This window comes from Euprymna scolopes, chromosome 16 (genome assembly GCF_053919585.1).
Source record: "Euprymna scolopes isolate OS-2025 chromosome 16, ASM5391958v1, whole genome shotgun sequence".
In the NCBI taxonomy this organism is placed as follows: Eukaryota; Metazoa; Mollusca; class Cephalopoda; order Sepiida; family Sepiolidae; genus Euprymna; species Euprymna scolopes.
In genome coordinates, this window is record NC_136497.1 from 108,083,231 (window position 1) to 108,104,204 (window position 20,974).

At 32.8% G+C, this 20,974-nt stretch overlaps 1 protein-coding gene across 1 annotated transcript in view; it reads right to left on the bottom strand.

Annotated features, from left to right (window-relative positions):
- Positions 1–6,524: 6,524 nt before the first annotated feature.
- LOC145296044 (protein FAM98A-like) overlaps positions 6,525–20,974 on the bottom strand; it is a 68,703-nt gene continuing 54,253 nt past the window's right edge. Inside the window, exon 2 of the mRNA XM_080142089.1 lies at positions 6,525–7,544. Coding sequence (XP_079998215.1) covers positions 6,597–7,544 — 948 coding nt within the window. The 3' untranslated portion in view covers positions 6,525–6,596. The remainder of the gene's footprint in view (positions 7,545–20,974) is intronic.

Sequence of the window (20,974 nt, forward strand, 5' to 3'; positions counted from 1 at the left end):
AAAAAAAATCTATAATCTTATAAGTCCTTCACTATCCAACAAACTCCAACCCCTGTCCATTGCTGCAATGTTACATCCCTGTACTTGTTTTACAAGTACCTCAATGGACAAACTTGCTGCTTTGGTACGCATACACTTAACAATCAGTTAAATCCCATAAGAGTTTCTTTCCTAGAATTGTTAGCCTTGGGAATTCCTTCTCTGGTCCCCTGACTGTACCTAGATGCAAGAATTGAAATGTCATGTGAACAAACATCTCACTATACAACTTGCTCTTATAAATCTGGCCCCTAATTAAAAGTAGCTCTTTATATCTCAGTGGCAACATGCCTTGTTTGAGGTTAACTAAAAAAAAAAAAAAAAAAAAAAAAAAAAAACATCTGTTGCACAAAATCACAATCATTTTGTGAACTTATTTCTGTTGTTTTCTAAAAGTGTTTTCCCCAAAATTATGGATTTTCTCAAACTCTAGAAACCATGAAATGTGTCAAAAATCAGTGTATGAAACATTTAAATAGTGGCAGTGGTTTTGTGCTGTTGTAGTTTAATACCAACACACATACATGGTTGATACCTGCAACATTATATGGTAAGTAAAGTTTGTTTTTTTAATTTTAAAAGTGTTTGCGATTAAAATGATTGGGACTTTAATTTGGAGTACGCAGGCGAAAAAATGAATAAATCGAAAAATAACCAAATACATTATTTTTATGAGAGAGTGATCGTAATAAATTAGGGGTTTTATTAAATATGTACGATTAAAAATGATGTATGATCATTGTATGACTAAATTGCTACTGCTGCTGATTAAAGCAACTTCGACGCAGCCAATCGACTGGGTCCATTAGCATAAAATATCGTAAAACAAACTTGTAATAAACAAGAAAACAAATTACTCAGAAGTTTTGAGAGGTTTTTGGCAAATATCTAAGTTTTACCTATACCTATATAAAGAAAGCTCCCGATTTTTATAAAAACAAACAATAAAACGACTTAGTCACAGTCATGATTATTTTATGGGCAAATACTTAAAAATTGGAGACTTTTTAAAACCCAGTGGGCCACTTTCTTTTAAAATCTTTGTAAAAAAAAGAAATACACAAGTTTATTGCTTAATTACTGAGAAAAAAAAAAAAAAAAAACGAAGTTAGTCACTCACAACTTTCAGCCAAGAGTATTTTTTTAATCAAATTTTACAAGTGACCTTTTTTTTTTATTGAACATAATAGCAATGTAACACTAGAAAATCTTTTAAAAAAAGTAGTATAAATTCCTGAAGACTGAAGCAATATTTCCAATCCTGCGTGCCTCTTTTGAGGGAACTGGGTTTCCCCACATTCAAAACATTATTGTCTAACTGCTCTCATGGGGAGGAAAGTAAATAACTATTTAAAAAAATTATTTTCAGTAGTAATACACACGGACAGAAAAAACGCTTTGGATAATCACAGTTTTCAAGGTAGTTCTACTAAAATGGCCATATTTTTTAAACCAAAGCACTTCAAGTCTTCAAATTATTACTGTTTTGTTCGGAAATGAATATATTTTTAAATGAATTAATAAATATGAATGTATATTATATATTTTAAGAGTTTTAAGCAAATAAAGTGATAAAAATGTGAACGTCATAAAATGGCGTTTTCGGTAAGGTTTTGTAATGACCCCCTCTGATTTCTAAAGGCCCGTACCGTGATTGTATGAAGAATTTCGTCATGAAATTTGGGAAACAATCAGAAGAGGTGTTAATCTTAAAACTGTCAAGTGTCCGAAATATTTTTGACCATTTCTTTTTTTTTATTGTGTTAAAAATAAGACTTTAATATGACGAGTATTGAACATTTTAAAAAACAATTTCTTCAGACACCCACTAGTGAGTAAATCAATCTTTTTACTATCTTTATCAATTAAAAGTATTACTGTATGTTGAGTAGGACCGCAGTAATTGATAATAATTTAAAAGGACCTACCCCCCAAAAAAAAAAAAAAAAAAAAAAAACGTTTCTAATATTCGAATTTGGACAAATGAAGTTAATATTAGTAGCAGCAGCTGTAGTATTAGCACAGTATAAACAACACATATTTTTTAATTTTTATTCAAGAACGAATTAAGAAAAACATGAAAATATGAACATAAATGTAGTAACTTATCTTGCTTTTGATAACATTTATTTGTTATATATTTGTTTTTTTAACAACTTTTTTGAATCTATGTGTATAGTAATACAAACCCTAAGAATCTATATCAATATTCTTGAAATTTTAAAAGCAGTTAGAAAACACATCAAACTACAATTAAGAAGCTTTTTATTTTGTTATTTTTTTTCCTACTTATTAAGGTATTTTTTTACAACCTGCTCCAGCGTAGTATAAACGGCCTATGGAATAAACACCTTCAACTTCGAAAATAGAAATCAACAAATTTATGGAATTTTCTTTAAAATTTCGTAATTAAATTAAAACTAAATATAACTTTTGCTGATTAAATTAAATTAAACCTGTTGAATACACACGCACACACTATATATATATATGTATATACTTTCTGTAAGATATTTATTTGAAATTGAAACGGCATTTTGCATTTAAGACAACAAAACAAAAATGAAGTAACAGTTCGTATTCCAATCCACAGAGGTACGAAAAAGTTGTCAAAAACAAATTTTATCAAAGGCAAGATAAGTTACTTTTCTACCTAACGGGATACTTTTTATTTTTAAATTTTTTTTTTTAAATGTTTATTCGGTTCTACAAGTACTTTAACGGTGAATGCTCTGACGAACTGCAAGCACTTGTGCCCCCTCAACGTAAATACCCCCGACAAACCCGCCAAATCCCACCTCTTCAGAGTAGAGATCCCTAGATGTAAGAAATCCTTCTACTCCAGTAGTTTTTTTCCCCAGGATAGCTAGACTTTGGAATTCCTTTCCGGGTCCCTGCTTCCCCAACTGTACTGACATGCAGAAGTTCAAATGCAACGTGAACCGACATCTTGCTGCCCAACTCCCTACACAGTACTCCTGATGCCTATGTCCCTGATAGTAGCCCTCTACAATAAAGTGGCAATGTGCCTTGTTTGGGGTGAAAATGTAATTTAAAAAAAAAAAAAAAAAAAAAAAAAAAGTAGTGTTGAACGAGCGTTACTGAAGAACAAGAAAAGTGTCCGCAATGTCTCTTTACATTTTTGAAGTCTCAAAGATTTCAAAATAAGAAATGAAACAAGGTATGGCAAGGGTCTACTTCACAAGATTTCCAGCTACGGTATAACTGAAAATGTTTTCTCAATCATTAAATCATTTCTCTCCGATAAGCTCATAAGAGTAGTGGTCGATGGACAAAAATCAGAGGCCTGCAGTATTAATGCTGGAGTCCCTCAGGGGTCAATCCTGGGCCCAACTCTGGCAACACATCAAAGGTTGTAAATGACAAAGTTCTCTCTGATTCTCTCTCCTCTGATCTCGAGCGCGTGGTTCAGTGGGGGAAGACGTGGCTGATTACCTTTAATGCATCTAAAACCAAACTCCTATCCTTACATCATAAACGCTCTGATCCCCATCTGGCATCAATTGGGATGGATGGCTCTCGTCTGGGAGAGGTCTCGTGTTTTGACAAGCTTCTGGGTTTGACCTTTACTCCTGATCTGAAATAGAACACGTACATCCAGTCTGTTGCCAAGGTCGCTGGAAAGATGGTGGGATCCTTCTACCGCTCCAGAAGATATCTCACGACTGATGCAATTCTCTATCTATATAAAAGCCAAGTACGTCCAAGGATGGAATACTGCTGCCATATCTGGGCAGGAGCTGCTAAAAACAGCCTATCCTGCCTTGACAGAGTACAAAATAGACTTTGTGGCTTAGTGGGGGATGCCCTTTTCTCTACCTTACAACCTCTCTCCCACAGAAGAGACGTTGCGAGCCTATCCTTGTTTTATCGTTATTTCCATGGCAGGTGCTCATCTGAACTCCAATCTCTGGTCCCCCCCTCACCAATCTTTCACAAAAAATACCCGTCTAGCCGAATCCACTGTGAAAAATTTCCCCCCCTCTTTATATGTGTCTAAATAAAAATGTGGATTCCATGAACAAAGCTTCTTCCTTAGAACTGCACGCCTGTGGAACTCTGTTCCGTCTGCCTGCTTCCCACCTGACTACAACTTGGATGTGTTCAAGTCCAACGTTAACAAATTCCTAATGAACCGCCCCTTAAGTAAACACTTCATCAAATCTCCACACTAACGCAATGTACTTGCAATAACCCTTATCCCTGAGTGGCTTCCGGGCCTTGATAAGTGGTGATCACTGTGTAAAAAAAAAAAAGAAAAAAAGAAACCCACCCAGTAAATGTCACAGTAACATTTTAAATAAATGTTACTGTGACATTTATTGGGTGGATTTCATTTCTTACCCCTCCAACAAAATACTTCTGTAAGCCACATACAAGCATCTAAAACAAACAAATAGGTCCTTACTTAAAGAAAAATGCACATGATTTATCTCCCATAAAAATTAACTGTCCTAGAATGCTAGAATAGCCTGGAAATGATGAATTATTTTACATTAAATTTTTGTGAAACTAACCACGCCCCCCCCCACCTCTAATATTGTTTTTCTTGGTTTTGTTTCTGTCAAGTCTTCAGTATGTTCACACATAATTTTCCTTATTCCTACAATTAATTCAAAGTCCGAATGGCAACCCTCCCCATATTCTCATTGCATAGAAACCCTCTTGAAACCACACATAATTGTCTTAACAAAACAAAAAGCATACAGGATTTATTTCCCATAGAAAAAAAACAGTTAACTGCCCTAAAATGCTAGAATGACCTGTAATGGGGGATTATTTTACAGTAAATTCTAAAATAATTTGTTTATCTTTCATTAAAGTTTTTCAGGGAATTTCATACATAATTGCCTAAAAAGGTAGAATCATTTGGTTGGGGTTGGGTGGGGTTAAACAGAGGTTTTAATCTACAATAATACCAAAGAAATATTGCAATATATTCATTTTTAAATGGTCCTATGTCTAGAGTTAAGTTTCTTGTACATAAAGCACATTACAATTCAACTTTGAGTTCTCCAACTTCTTTTCTGTTTATGGATATATGGCATTTTTAAGGAATTGCAGCATATTTATGCACATTTACTGCAGATTAGTTGGAAACCATGCACTTTGGGAGATTTTCAGTTGCATATTCTGATTCCTTGTACAAAAATACACTTATATTGTAAATTTTATTGCTTAGTCTTGTGTTTTAACAAAGATATGACATTTTTACTAAAAAAGTAGTGTAAAAAATGTGACAAAATGCATATGGTCTTAAAGAGGGGAAAATATCCAAACGTGTGAGGCACAAAAATAGTCATAACTTCCTTAATTTTAATCAGATTTAAAAAATTTAAAAAGATTCTTTCTTAGCTCATCAAACTCTTTCTATGTATACCAACATTGAAATATTTTAAGCTATTTCAATTTTTCATCTGTATTGCTATTTTCAGTTTTTTTTCTTTTCTTTTTTTAATAACATTGCATAAAGTTCCGGTTTATGATAATGTGACTGATTTATTTCTCAAAATTAAAAAAGTCAATGTACACTGCTTATCCAACCTGCAAAGGGTGTTTATTCTGAAAGTCATGCAGAGGTTGAAAATAAAATGCCTTTCGGAATTACCACCCCCAACCTCCCCATGTTAAGAACGGCTTTCGGAATAAACACCCCTAATCTCCCCATGTTAAGAATGGCTTTCAAAATAAACACACTTTGCACGTTGGATAAGCAGCGCCCATTGACCCCCCCCCCCCAATAAAAGCAAAGGAAATCATTTTTTAAAATTTTCTCAAATATTTTTTAATTAAAATTATCGACTACTGTTAGTTTTTGTTTTTTAAATTAATTAAACAGTAGTAAAAAAGTTCAAACTAAATCTTAAATAAACAGAAGTGACTTTTTTCTTTAACATTTTTTTTTGAACACAACGTATACTCTAAAACTTTGAAACGAAAATTTATAACAAAATTTGAAATATCTCGCAACACAAATAGTTGTATTTCTATTTTGTTTACTTTCTAGCTTAAGAGAGAATATTAAAAAAAAAAACGGAATAAAAGTAGCACACAGAATTAGAAAAAATAATATTAAAAAAAAAAAAACAAATGTGAATACTTTTTATATGAATCTAAAAATATATTTGCAAAAAGTAACATTGATTGAAATTTGTAAATTCATTTTATTGTTAATTTTATTGTTTTTGCGCTGACAAAGTTCATATGAAAGTTGCTTTAATAGTAAAACAACAGCAGGAGCAAAAAATCGTACATAATTAGTCGTACAATTTTAGTTAACCCTTTTATGTACAATCAAAACCTAATACGACTAATTGTTCCATTCAGTGGCTGCTGATTCAAGCAACTTTACACATTGTTTCTATATGATAAACAGCAGGAGCAGTCAGTCATACAATGATCGGGAATAATTTCATCATACATATTTAGTAAAATCGATAAATTAGTTTTAAAAAGAAATCATAGAAAAGTGCAATCTTTTTTTTATTTTACAAAATTACAGAAAATGGAAAATGCTTTGAATGTAGAAACAAAATTTATTTTCTTTGGTGTCTGTTATGGCCTGATTTATGAAAACCACCTCGATGCCCTCCACCTCCACGACCACCTCCCCGGTGACCACTTCCCCCTCCAGCCACACGTTTCTGAAACTGTGGCATTTCTCTTGGTATCTCATATTCCCATGCTCTTCCTCCTCGATCCGGAACATTCCCAATCAGGATCTTGTTAATGTCACACTTGGTAACCTCCCGGTCACGACCACTGCTAGTCTTCTGTAAGCATAAAAGGTCATTCCTGCTAGCCAAAAGTGATGCAATTGTCACATTTGACTTTGTTTTTAAACAACTGCGGTTACGTGTATAGACTTTAAGTATGTCGTTTGTATGCGCTTTAGACCACATGAACGACTGTACAGTCACATCAATTCGTTTAAGAAGCATTTCACGCCGAATCTCATACTCCTTGCACAGATCCTCATTAATTTGCTGAATTTTTAACCATTGTCCGTCTGATAGTGAATGGCTTAAAGCTGCTTTCCCAATTTTATCTGGATACTTTCCAATAAATGAACAGATTTCCTTTTCCAAATCAGAAAACAAAGATTCAGCAGTAACATCAACCATAATATTATTAGCCAATCCAAGGACAGTAACAGCTTGCTTTAAGAAAAATGCAACTTCAGATTCATCATCTTTCTTTGTCTCTTGGCCAATAATGAATGGTGTTGGCTTGTTAACACATATTATTCTTGCACTGGATAATTCGGTGGTTAAGAATTCTAACAATAAAATTCGATTCTCACTTGTGTTCAGACGCTCTTCTATGGAACCTGAAATGAGGGTTTTATATGGACAGGCCAATTCTCGCAGGAATGCACTTACTTCCATCAGAAAGGAATCATTCTCTTCAGAGTTACTGACAGCATTTATGTGTTCTTCAAGATTTGCAGATTCTTGCAGTTCGTTACTGAGCCAAGACACAACCTGAAAAAGACAAACAATTGTTATAAACAATTTATATATTTATATTTTTCTGCAACACTTGATTCAAACAACATTCTGAATATTTTTAAGGCAGAAAAAATATAAGAACTATTATCTTTCAAACAAATTACACTGATACAAGATTTGGTTGGTATATTGTTATCTTTGTCTCTTAGTGTAGATCAGAATAACATCACTATATTTGAGTGTGGAAAAAGAAAGACATTTAAATTTAAAAAAAAAATCAAATCTAAGTTATAAAAAATCTAAAATTACATACTTGATCCATATTAAAATTGTTTTATGGTATACTGTAAAAAATGTACTTGCTTAGCCATTTGCACATTAATTACATTACAGCACACGGAAGGAAGGACCCCAAACAAAGATCAAGCGAAGAATATTCCAGGGAGCCAGCCTCTCACCGCTCCTTTTCTTCCTCACAATGGATCCACTAAGTAAGCTACTTAAGCGATCCAATGCTGGATACAATCTCAGCATGAGCAGAAAGAAGGAAGAAAATAAAAGAGTAAACCATCTACTCTTTATGGACGACTTGAAACTCTATGCAGAATCCGAGAAACAACTTGTCTTTCTGATAGGCATTGTTAAAAATTATACAGAGGACATCTGCATGGAGTTTGGATTTGACAAATGCGCTAAGTGCACCATAAAGAAAGGAAGAAAGACAGCATCAGAACATCTTAATCTTGACAATGGCTCTATTGAAGACCTTGAAGAGGATGATATCTGGGAGTAGAGGAGAATGAGACACTTGAACATGGAAAGATGAGAGAAAAAGTGCAGGGAGAATACTTCAAGCGACTTTAAAAAATTCTCTCATCAGAACTATCACCAAAAAACAAAATTACTGCCATCAATCCATTGGCAATACCCGTTGTCTCTTATGGATTTGGCATAATCAATTGACCAAAAAACTGCATCAATACCCCTGACGTAAAACTCAGAAAATGCTGCCCCTTCATAAAGTCATTTACAAACATCAGCGCATGGACAGGCTGTACTTACCATTTTTTTTTTTTTTTTTTTTAATTTTTTTTATTACATTTTCACCCCAAACAAGGCAAATTGCCACTTTGGTGTAGGGGGCTACTATCAGGGGCAACAACTACTGGGGTACTATGTAGGGATTTGGGCAGCAAGATGTCGGTTCACGTTACACTTGAACTTCTGCACGTCAGTACTGTTGGGGAAGCAGGGACCTGGAATGGAATTCCAGAATCTAGCGGTTCTGGGGAAGAAACTATTGGAGTAAAAAGATCTTTTACATCTAGGGATCTCTACAGTGTGAGGGTGGGATTTAGCAGCCTGTCGGGTTTGTCGAGGGTGCTCACGTCGTGGGGGCACAAGTGATTGCAGTTCGTCAGAGCATTCACCATTAAAATACTTGTAGAAAAGGCAGAGGGATGCAACATTTCGTCGATGGGACAGAGGCTGAAGCTTAGATGCCAGTTCAGGGCCTATCAGGTTTGTGACTCTCTTTTGAACCTTGTCAAGGAGCAGATGCACCAGCCCAGATGTGACAGCAATACTCCATACATGGGCGAATGGTGGCCTTATAGAGGTACAGGATACTTTCGGGTGTTAGTAGTTGTCTAGCACGGTAGAGAGAGCCCACCTTTCTTGCAGCGGCCCTGGCAATGCCTTCAATGTAATTGTTCCAACTCATGTTTCCTGTGAACGTTAGGCCAAGGAGTTTGAAAGATGTACTCTCAGATAAAGAGTCGTTGGCCATTGCTATAGGTGGTAGAGAGGGTTTCTTGTAATTATTGAATGAAACTAGTTTAGTCTTGGCAGCATTGAACGCGACCAACCACTTTTGTCCCCATTCCACCACAGATTGGAGGTCTTCCTCTAGTGTTTCTGCCATTTCTTTAGAAATGTGTTTATTCGTCTTCCTGTCGTGCCTGCCATAGAGTGTAGTGTCATCAGCATATATACCCATCTCAGAGGCAATTTTGTCGGGGAGGTCATTTATGAATATCAGGAACAATAGAGGTCCAAGGATAGAACCCTGGGGCACCCCCGCATTTATATCATATTGTTTAGATGTACGACCGTCAAGGACAACCTGGATTTTTCTCTTATCTAAGAAGGATTTAATTATGTTAAGTATTCTACCAGTGAGGCCTCACTGAAATAAACCACGCATACCGAGCTTCAGTGGTAAGCAGAGGCCAATATATCAAATGTTCTTCTGACCCCAAAATAAAAATGGTGAATGAACATCACACTAAATGTTTGCCCCAGCAGATGTCAACTACAAAGCTCGGTGAAAATTTCAGTGGTAGCACACTGGACAACACAATAGAAGAATATAACAACCCAGCAACCCTAATCACCCGAAACAAGAGAAAGGAGTATACAAAAAGGGAACTGAAGACAAGACTAGAAGGATGGCAACAACATAAGAGAGCAGGCAGGTTCATGGAAGAACTGAACCAGAGCTACATTGACAAGGAGGCTTCACTACAATGGCTTGAAAGTGACAAATTTCCATTTGATGAAGAACGATTAATTATAGCTGCACAAGACCAAGGCTTACTCACAAATGGATTTAAAAAAAATGGCTGATCTACAAAAAACAGACCAATGCAGATTCTGTCACTATGCTGTTGAAAGCCCAAGCCACCTAATGTTTGGATGCAAGATCCTTCTAGTTGATGGTCATTACACTGCTCGCCACAACAAAGTATGTAGATACTTATATTGGAAGATCTGTGGAGAGATGTAACTAGATAGGTCGAACATCTGGGAACATGAACCACCACCGATAGCATCAAATGGAAAAGTGACAGTGTTCTACGACAAAGACATACAGGCAAACGACTTTGGCCTTAATAGAGCAGAACGAAAAAAGATAACAAAATATCAGGACCTTAAAAATAATCTAAAAGCAACATAGTCTCTGAAAGAAATAAACATCATACCAGTTGTGACAGGAGCAACTGGCCTAATAAAAAAGAACCTTCAAAAATACTTAGAAGCAATTCCTGGAAAACCAAGCTGTAAGGAAATATAGATAGCAGCCATAAAGGGAACAGTGTCTATTCTTAAAAGAGCCCTCAGATATAAATTTAAACTGTAATAGAATCAAGTGTTAGTCCCATGAAATGAGCCCCTTGACCTCTTCAGACTAACAAAATAAAAAAAAGACACACACACAAACGCTACTACTTCATATATATATAGGTTTAATGTAGAGTAATCTAATGTAATAATTTAATGTAAAATAATTGGTTAAATTGTTTTCTTTTCTTCTTTGAAAATAAATCCTGTGCATTGAAAATAAAAATAATTTCTTTTTAAGACAATTATGTGTGATTTGAAGAGGAGAGGAAGACTTAACACTGACTTCAGGTTAGTGGTGGGGTTAGGGGACATTTTGTGTGAATGTCCTGAAAAGTTGTCAAATCCTTGTGTTTATTTAATGGGCACAAGGTATTTTTTCATGTTGTTTTTTAAACAATTACATGTGCTTTTAAGTTTGTATGATGGGGAGGCTTGCCACTCAGACTTAAAGGTATGGAACAGTTTTTATTTTGAAGTGGTATCATTCAGATTTAGGGTTAGTGGTAGAAGTAAAGGAAATTTTTTCAGGGTTGAGTTTGTCACTCAGATTTAAGGTTAATGGTATGATAGGTTCAAGAGAGGCATTTTTAGGAGGTGGTCTTGTCATTCGGACCTAGATTTAGTGGTAGTGTATTTTATATATATATATATATACTAACTTTTCAAATTGAAAAGATATCAAACAAATTTGGAGTACTAACTGCTCTAAAAGGTAAGAATGACTAAGAAATGGGTGATCAATATAAATTAAATTTCTATGCAAAAATGATCCCTTTCTATTCTAAATTATTTTTGTCATTTTTTGTTTTTTAGAGTATTCACACATTTTGGCCTAAAAGAGTGGAACTTTTTTTTTCTTTTTTTTTTATTGGTAGCTATAAAGTCATTTATTACTACAATTAAAGTTTGAAAGTATATTTGAAAATCAATATTTCTTGAAGTAGGTATCCCAAACCAAAATTTTATTTTCATTAAATCTAAAAAAAAAAAATTAATCTGGTCATATAGATTTTTGTAAACCATAAACAAAAGTACCAAATTTATTTTGGTAGCTCAATTAGCCATCAAGTTACGATCGTTCAAAATTTGTTGGAAAGTTGAAAATTTGCTATCATGGTCCAGAAACCAAATTTCATAGTATATAACTAAAAATGTACTAACAAGTGAAAAATCCTTATAAATGTAATGTCATCTTGTGGTAAATGAAAATTAATACTAATGAAAGCAATAATTATTAGATGAAACCAATCTTAAACACTGGGCAAAATCCCACTACCAACGGGAAAAAGTGTAAATATGACACAGAAATCCAACTTTGACTGTTCGTATCATTTTTACTTCAATAGCTAATTTATTGAATCTTCTTAGTAAGATTCATAACACATTAGAGATCAAGATAATTTTTTCTTTTAATTATAAATTGATAAAACCACTCAATTGTGGACCATGTAAAAGCAGACGAACAGACAATTTGGTAAAAAGGGCCAAAAAGGGTTAAAAAAAAAAAGAGTCAAAAGTATACGTCATTGAAATTGTTATAAAAATGTAACCATTGAAGGTAGGAGCTTGAAACTTTGCAAATTTACTCATTTTTGGGGTGAGGAATTCAAAAATGTTTGTCTTGTTTCTAATAACAAAGCTTTTTACCACAGAAATATTTTTACTTTGGGGAAGGACCGGCAACAATAAGATTTAGAAACTTGTTATACAAAAAGTCACAAGTCATTTTTTTTTTCAAGCATTGAAAAACTTTCAACTTAAAAGACAAGTAAACAAGTAAGATATTTTCTAGGCAGAGGTCTTACTACAATTCCTTTCCTTATTAATTTTCTGTCAGAATTCTTTCATAAGCTTCTGCTATATGGTAGATATATCAAGAACACTCCAAATCCTGCCATCATTTGAAACCGACATTACCTCAAAACCCCATCTGTAAACAAATGCTGACTCTACCTGTGCAATGTCATCTGACAAAGGCCATCGAAAAAAAATCTTTTCTACCTTTGATTTGCGAAAATATAAAGAAAATACAGTTTATCGCCGAAAATGGAGATGCCATTTTTTTCGTCCACCTATTATTAAAATCCGAGGGAGAAATCAGTATTTTAAACTATGCTATTCATAATATAATATTCATTAAAATTATTTATTTGTTCGGGGAAAAAACAAAAACAAAACAAACTATTTCATAAAAATCCAATGTTGCTTTCATTACAAAATTGTTTTATTAAAATTATATTTTCTTACACAAACTTTTCAATAAATGTTTTTACAATTATATTTTGATAAATTTTTATACAGTAAATGTTTTGGTTTTCAAATGGTGCCCGTTAGTTTAGACAATTATGAATATGTCATTTTTATTTTCTGTCTAATAATTCTTTTCATTTTCTGTTTTTAATAAAAAAGAAAAATATACATGTTTCATGAAAAACTTTCCCGTTTTCGTTAATTAAATCGAAACATTTTCAATTAAACAATTACGGATATATGTTCTCTTTCATTTTATTTACTTTTTTCATAGTTCTTTCCGGATGTAATTAATATGTAGTTTAAATTTTTTTGTTATTTATTTCTAACTTCGGTCATAGTTCAAAACACTAATTTCTCCCTTGGATTTTAGTGACAGGTGCGAAAAAAAAAAAAAATGGCATCTTCATTTTCAGTGATAAACTGTAGCGTCTTGGGAATTATTAAATAAAAAAAAAAAAATGATTTTTACAGTGAAATTATTTTTTCATTTATGCACCACATGCATATAAAAAATAATAACTGAAAATATTAAGTTAAGTAATGTACAGTGTAATTAAAAAATAATTTAACAAAATCCTCAAATTTATCAAAAACACAAAAACAACAAAAGAAATGCACATTTTTATGTGAAATTAATTTTTTTAGTTACACATGACTTGGTGCACGTAACTTAAAACTTAGCTATATTTTGTTAATTTTTTTTTTTTTAAAGTAATGTAACTGCGTACATTTTAACCCCCCCCCCCAAAAAAAAAAACCGTTACTGTGACGGAAAAATGTTTTCATTTTAAAAAATATGCCTCATTTTTTTGTTTACTTATTTAATTCTCTTATGTTCTGTCGGGCGTTTTTGATACATCTAACATTTTGTGAAATTATTTTTTATTGGACTTAATAAAAAAATGTTATATATATCAAAAATTGGAAAGCAAAGCAAGATTTAGAAAGGTAGCAAGTAATTTCCACTCCAAGTGCATCAGCAGCAGAGAAATAGTTTGTGCCAGGTGCGAAAACGCACATGGCACATAGAGAGTTCTCGACTGTCGCATCACCAAGGGAGGCAAACAAGTACCACTACTTTTGCTCTCCAGATTGCACTGGTCTCTGGTCTTTCAACTTAAGACAAGTAAACAAGTAAGGTATTTTCTAGGCAGAGGTCTTACTACAATTCCTTGCCTTATTAATTTTCTCTCAGAATTCTTTCATAAGCTTCTGCTATATGGTAGATATATCAAGAACACTCCAAATCATTAATTAAATAGAAACATTTTCAATTAAACAATTACGGATATATGTTCTCTTTCACTTTATTTATTTTTTCATAGTTCTTTCCGGAAGTAATTAATATCTAGTTTAATTTTTTTTGTTATTTATTTCTAACTTCAGTCATAGTTTAAAATACTGATTTCTCCCTAGCATTTTAACGACAGGCGTTTCATTTTCGGTGATAAATTGTAGAAGTACCGTCTCAGGAATTATTAAATAAACAAACAAAAAAAAAGAAAAAAAAGAAGATTTTTACAGTGAAATTAATTTTTTCATTTATGCGCCACGTGCACATAATTATATTTTCAGTTATTATTTTTTAAATAATGTACAGTGTAATTAAAAAATAATTTAACAAAATCTTCAAATTTATCAAAAACACATGCACATTTTTACATGAAATTCATTTATTTACATATGACTTGTTGCACGTAACTTAAACTTAGCTATATTTTGTTAATTTTTTTTTAAGTAATGTAACTATACAGTCTATTAAAAAAATAATTTAATAAAATGTTAGATATATCAAAAACGCCTACAGAACATAAGAGACATAAGTAAAGAAAAAAAAAAAGTGGCACATTTTTTAAAATGAAAAAAAAATTTTCCGTCACAATTAAAAATCTCTTTTTGTTTTAAAATGCACCCAGTTTAATTTTTAAAAGATAATTTAACAATGCTGAAGTTTATCCAACCGAAAGAAGATAAAGCAAAGAACATATAAAAGTTTGAAAAAAGATATAGAAAATAAACAACCAACATTATTTTTTAAATTGTCAATTTTCATTTCTTTTATTGACGCACTAAAAATATTATTATAAATAACTTTCTATAACTTTTAAATAAACAAAAACAAACTCAGCTAAGAATTTTGATATATCCATAGTGAAACAAGTTGTTTGTTTATGTTTTGGCTCGTTTGTGCTAACAGTTGATTTTTGTGATGATAATGCCAACTGACGAAGTATGAAGTAAGTTGATGTGTAGGTACATTCGCTTTTATTAGTGGCACTCCTTGATTCATGAGCATAGTAATATGACACCCACAGATTATTAAAGAGAAGATATTTCTCTACAAAACATTGCCATATTCAGAATTTTTTCAATTGAATTTCCTCTATTTCTTTCACTGAAGTTTTCAAGTTGGATTTTTTTGTGAAAAACAACTTAAAACCCTTTTTTAAATTCACCATATTGATAAGTTACCTTTTTCCTTTAAAATGGTACTATTTTTTTTATATATAGAGACTCACAATATTGCGTGCACCAAATTTGAAAAACACCAACATTTTTTTTGTGTAAAAAAATAAAGCCGTGTTCACCAAAATTCGTGACATAACTTGAAGTAGCCTGGAAAAAAAAACAAACAAACACAAGAAAAAGAATTTATAAGCAAAAAGATTAAATTTTATTTAAATCAAAACTTTATCCAAATAACGCAAAAAGTAAACAAGATATTACAAATAGAAATATGAACGTTAAGGGAAATTTAACTTTATTTACTAGTTTTTGCATCCTAAACTAGGCTAGTTTGGGATACCTACTTAAAGGAAATTTTATAAAAGAACAACAAACCATATTTTTCATACAATTTTTTTTTCTTTTCAAAATAAACATAGTTCACAAAACTAATAATGACTGCAGCTGCTTCAGCTGATGACTAGCTTATTATATGGGGTGTATCGATTAATAATAATTGGTAATCAACCAATTAATTACTTTTCTCTTTCCTATTAAATTTAAATAGCATTACAAGTTGATTTTTTTTCTCTTTAGATAATTGCTATTTTATCAACTTGCATAAAAAGAGCTATGTAAAAGATGCTTAAAACCGTTTGAATTATGTAAATACCATCAGTAGTTCAAAAGTTATGAGAAATTTAAGTGCCAAAATTTATGCTTTTCCATGGACATTTTTCTTTAGAAAAGGTGGGCTAAATGAATTACGGACCCCAACATTTCAAGAAATTCGGTAATTTCGCCACCATTTATTTATTTTTCCAGCTATTCTCATGAAACTTGACAGTCTTATGTAAAATTACATGCTCTTCCTGATTATGCAGTCAAATTTGATGTATATCTTTACCATAAGTCATGAATTATAAATTCAGATGTACAAACTTCAATTTTTTTTTTTTTTTTACTACATGATACAGTGCGTGTCTATTCATAAACAAAATGGAGTATTATATTGGTATTCAAATATAGCTTTATTGAGAGTAGGTATTTTCCTGCCTCCTCACTAAAGGAGAGCTTAATCTCGAGTGTAGCCATTGAATGCCAAAAGAGCATTCAATGGCCGGTATTTACTACTCCCCTCAAAGAAAAAAAAAAATTGAGTAGATATGAATTAATCTCAGAAATAAATCGAAAATTTTTCATATAGATTTTGGATTTCTGTAAAAGATGGAAATTCCCATGGTTGACCAGAACTTATGCATTTTGGGACCAGTCCAATTTTCAATTTTGTCAATCTGGCCCAAAATATACCCCTAGTTTCTGAGATGCAACCATAAATCATACTCTACATGAATCCTTGATGTAGCTATCACAGTACCAGGATACCAGGAATCCTGATAAGTAACAACTATATGTTCACCAGTGATGGTAATTTTCAGCATTTCTATTCTGTTGCTTTACTGAAAATTCAACTATGTTTCTACCTTAACATTTAAAATGATTACTTTTATAGGTTTTAGGGTATGCTGAAATTCAATATCATATTTGAATTTTATGTAAATAAGTATTAAGCAATGTCATTTCTTATGTTATCGCTGGTGGCCATCTTGAGACACACAAACTTAACCCTGAGAAACTATGTGCAAACACGCATACCAAGATGGCCTCCAGCAATAACATAAGAAATGACATTGCTTAATATCCGGAAAGCTAATTATTTGCGGAAAATTTAAATGCAATATTCGTTTTCAGCATACCCGAAAACCTTTAGGGGTAGTCATTTTAAAGAAAAATGTGAAGGTGGAAACAAGATAAAAATTTACAAAATGCATCAAACAGCCTAATTATTTTTATTATCTATATATTAATACGATAGCGTGTAACCCCACGTGTGTCTCCCTCGACAGATCGCCGGACTCCCAACGTCGTGTACCGTGGATTTTTCGTTCGACTGTTCTTCTTATGGCTGGATCGTCCTTTTTCCTTTGGTGACTGTCGATGAGAATACACGCGGTTCACAAAATAGAAATATGAACAAAGAAAGGAAAACACAACGCCAATGTTCACATATAAATTGACTGTTGGACTTGTGAGTGTGTGTGTGTCTCCCCCCCCCCCACCCGTTTTATCGAGGTTACATTTGTCTATCTCTGTTTCACAATCAACTCCAAAACTGTCCACGTCTAGTTCACAGTCAACGCTATAACTGTTCAACTATCACTGTCCAACTTCCAACCGCTGTCTAGCGAATCTAGATCTCAACTGTCACTGTCCAATTTCCATCAGCTGCAACGGGCATCTGTCAACTGACTGTTCAACTTCCATCTGCTCTCGAGCGCATCTCGATCTCAACTATCACGGTCCAATTTCCATCCGCTGCGACGGGCATCTAACTGTCAACTGTCTGTCCCCTCTACGTTGGTATCACTCATCGCCCACCCCACCCTGGCTACCAGAAGCTACCCTTCCCTGTTTTATCAGTAGGTTTCTATTGTTATGGCTGATATTTCCTCTTTCTTTGTTTTTCTAAGCCATTTCCTATCCCTTTGTCTATTGTAGGATATTTCCGATTTTTTTGTTTATTCTTCCCCCCTCTAAGCACTTAGTGGCTCAAATCCACCCCAGGGCCACTTTATAGTATCACAAGCGTGTGTGCTCTTTTGTGTGTCACACTTACATCCGGGTCGTTTAATTGTTATGCTCTTTTATTTCTTGTCATAAATAATTTTACCAAACATTCAAGTTTTGATTTTGGTTTTGACTCTGTTTGCACTTAAATTATCTATTTTTCATAAATAATTTTATCCAAAATCCTTTATACGTTTTGGTTTCGGTTACGGCTGAAGGTACTCAAGTTTATATATATATATATATATATATATATATATATATATATTTTTCATAAGTTTTTATTTCGGTTTCGATTCAAGCACCTAAGTCATATGGATATATTTTTTGTTATTTTTGAAATCGAAATTTTATAATATATAAAAATCGATAGAACATTAACTCTTTAGTATATACAAAATCTGCAAGCATTGTGTGCTCTTTTGTGTGTCACACTTACATCCGGGTCGTTTAATTGTTATGCTCTTTTATTTCTTGTCATAAATAATTTTACCAAACATTCAAGTTTTGATTTTGGTTTATCATATTTAAGCGTACTTTACGACCGGGCTTTGCCGGGCGTTTGTGCTAGAGTAGATTAACTTTTGCAGTTTTAACAAAAAAGCTACACTAGCGTCTCCAATTACACTGAACATCTATAGAATGCCAACATCAATGAGTCCCCTGTGGAATTTCTACAGGTTCCGCTAGTTATTATTGTTATTATTTAGGTATCCTTAGTTTAAAAAAAAAAAAAAGTTTGTTTTACAAATTCGAAAAAAATGGTCTTGACAATGAGTTAAAATTATAAAAAAATTATACAAAATACTTTTTTTTTTTAAATTTTTATTTTATTACATTTTCATTCCAAACAAAGCACATTGCTACTTTGGTGTAGGGGGCTACTATCAGGGGCAACAACTACTGGGGTACTATGTTGGGATTTTGGTAGCAAGATGTCGGTTCACGTTATACTTGAATTTCTGCATGTCAGTACAGTTGGAGAAGCAGGAACCTGGAATGGAATTCCAGAGTCTAGCGGTTCTGGGGAAGAAACTACTGGAGTAGAAAGATCTTTTACATCTAGGGATCTCCACTGTGTGGGGGTGGGATTTAGCTGTCTGTCGGGTTGTCAAGGGGGTCTACGTCGTGGGGGCACAAGTGTCTGCAGTTCGTCAGAGCATTCACCATTAAAATACTTGTAGAACAGGCAGAGGGATGCAACATTTCGTCGATTTAATTCAGTTTTATTTGATAATACTTTAAAAATGGTCCATCAATGCAATTTTGCTATTATAAATGATGTTCTTTTTTTCACACCTCAAAAATGGAGGCCGAAATTGAATTAGAAATAATTGTACTTTTACTTCCTATTGTCTTCTTATACTAGGAATGATGAAAACATCTTTTGTGACATTTTTACTGATTTTGTCAGTTTCAAAGTTGCCATGTTGTAATTTACACTTGTTTGTGCTTCTTCATCCTCAGCAGGGTATCCTGCTGATTCTGCTTCATTATCATCAGTGGAAAGTAGATGTAGAATCCAATTTTAAATATGTTTTCTATAACAATCTTTTAAAATTAATATTTGAATCATGGGTCTAGGGGAGTAGACATAAACAAGCATTTAGGTAGGATAAAGTGAAACACTACATAAGATTATTTCATTTTCTTGAGGATACAGCTTAAGTACATCGTATAGTATTCTACAATATGTATTGATTATGCATGCAATATTCCAGATCTGTATATTTTAACAGTTTTTCTGATGTGTGATTTTGAAATTATATGTTTATGACATTTGGTACTTTTTTTTTTCGCCATCAAAATTGAACATATCAGGATTTTTATTAATCTATAATGAAGTTGCAGTTGGACTTGTTTAAAAAAAATAAGCATAATATTAATTTTGTATAGAATTATATTGAATGTTCATATTTACTGTCATTTAATTCAGTTTTATTTGATAATACTTTAAAAATTGTCCATCAATGCAATTTTACTATTATAAATGATTCTCACATTTCACACCTCAAAAATGAAGGCCGAAATTGAATTAGAAATAATTGTACTTTTACTTCCTATTGTCTTCTGATACTAGGAATGATGAAAACATCTTTTGTGACATTTTTACTGATTTTGTCAGTTTCAAAGTTGCCATGTTGTAATTTACACTTGTTTGTGCTTCTTCATCCTCAGTAGGGTATCCTGTTGATTCTGCTTCATTATCATCAGTGGAAAGTAGATGTAGAATCCAATTTTGAATATGTTTTCTATAACAATCTTTTAAAATTAATATTTGAATCATGGGTCTGGGAAAGTAGACATACACAAGTCTTTATCATTTAGATAGGATGAGAATCTTATTTCTATGGATAACCTGAATTGTTTAACAACAGTGAGAAGGATTCCACTCAGAAATACTAGAATTAGAATGGATAGCTTTGACAGAAATAACCTCACAGTTAAATTTGTAGGTATCATTGATATGGTTTCTGTGACTTGCTTCTTTTGTGATTTCTTCAACTTCAGGAACTGGATTTTTTTTTTTAACAAGTCCCCATTGGTAAGTTGTTAACAGCACACATTACAAGAGCTTTCTGTTGTTCTTATTTGTTATTATTATTTGTTGAATTCCACCATGTGGTTACATCTTGAATAAGTTTGTTTTCCAAATTAAGCTAATCCTGTATTTCAGTTAATTTACTAATTGCTAATAGAAAGCGATTCCAGTGAGATACTGTATTTCTGTTAAATGATGTAATGGTTGTCTTCACAGCCTGAGTTACAATGTATGTTAGTTATTTGGAATCACATTTCCTGACACCAGCAACCATATTTGCTTCTGAATCCTGCAAGATTGAGAAAACTTTATTGAAGATTTTATACTCATCCAGAACACTGTGCAATTCTTCACTTATTCTTGCATCTGTGTGTGCATGAGGGAATGGAACAACTCTAAGCACAGCTCTGCACAGTTCAAAACATTTGAAAGCCAATGACCTGTCAAATACTGAAAGGAGCATTATTAG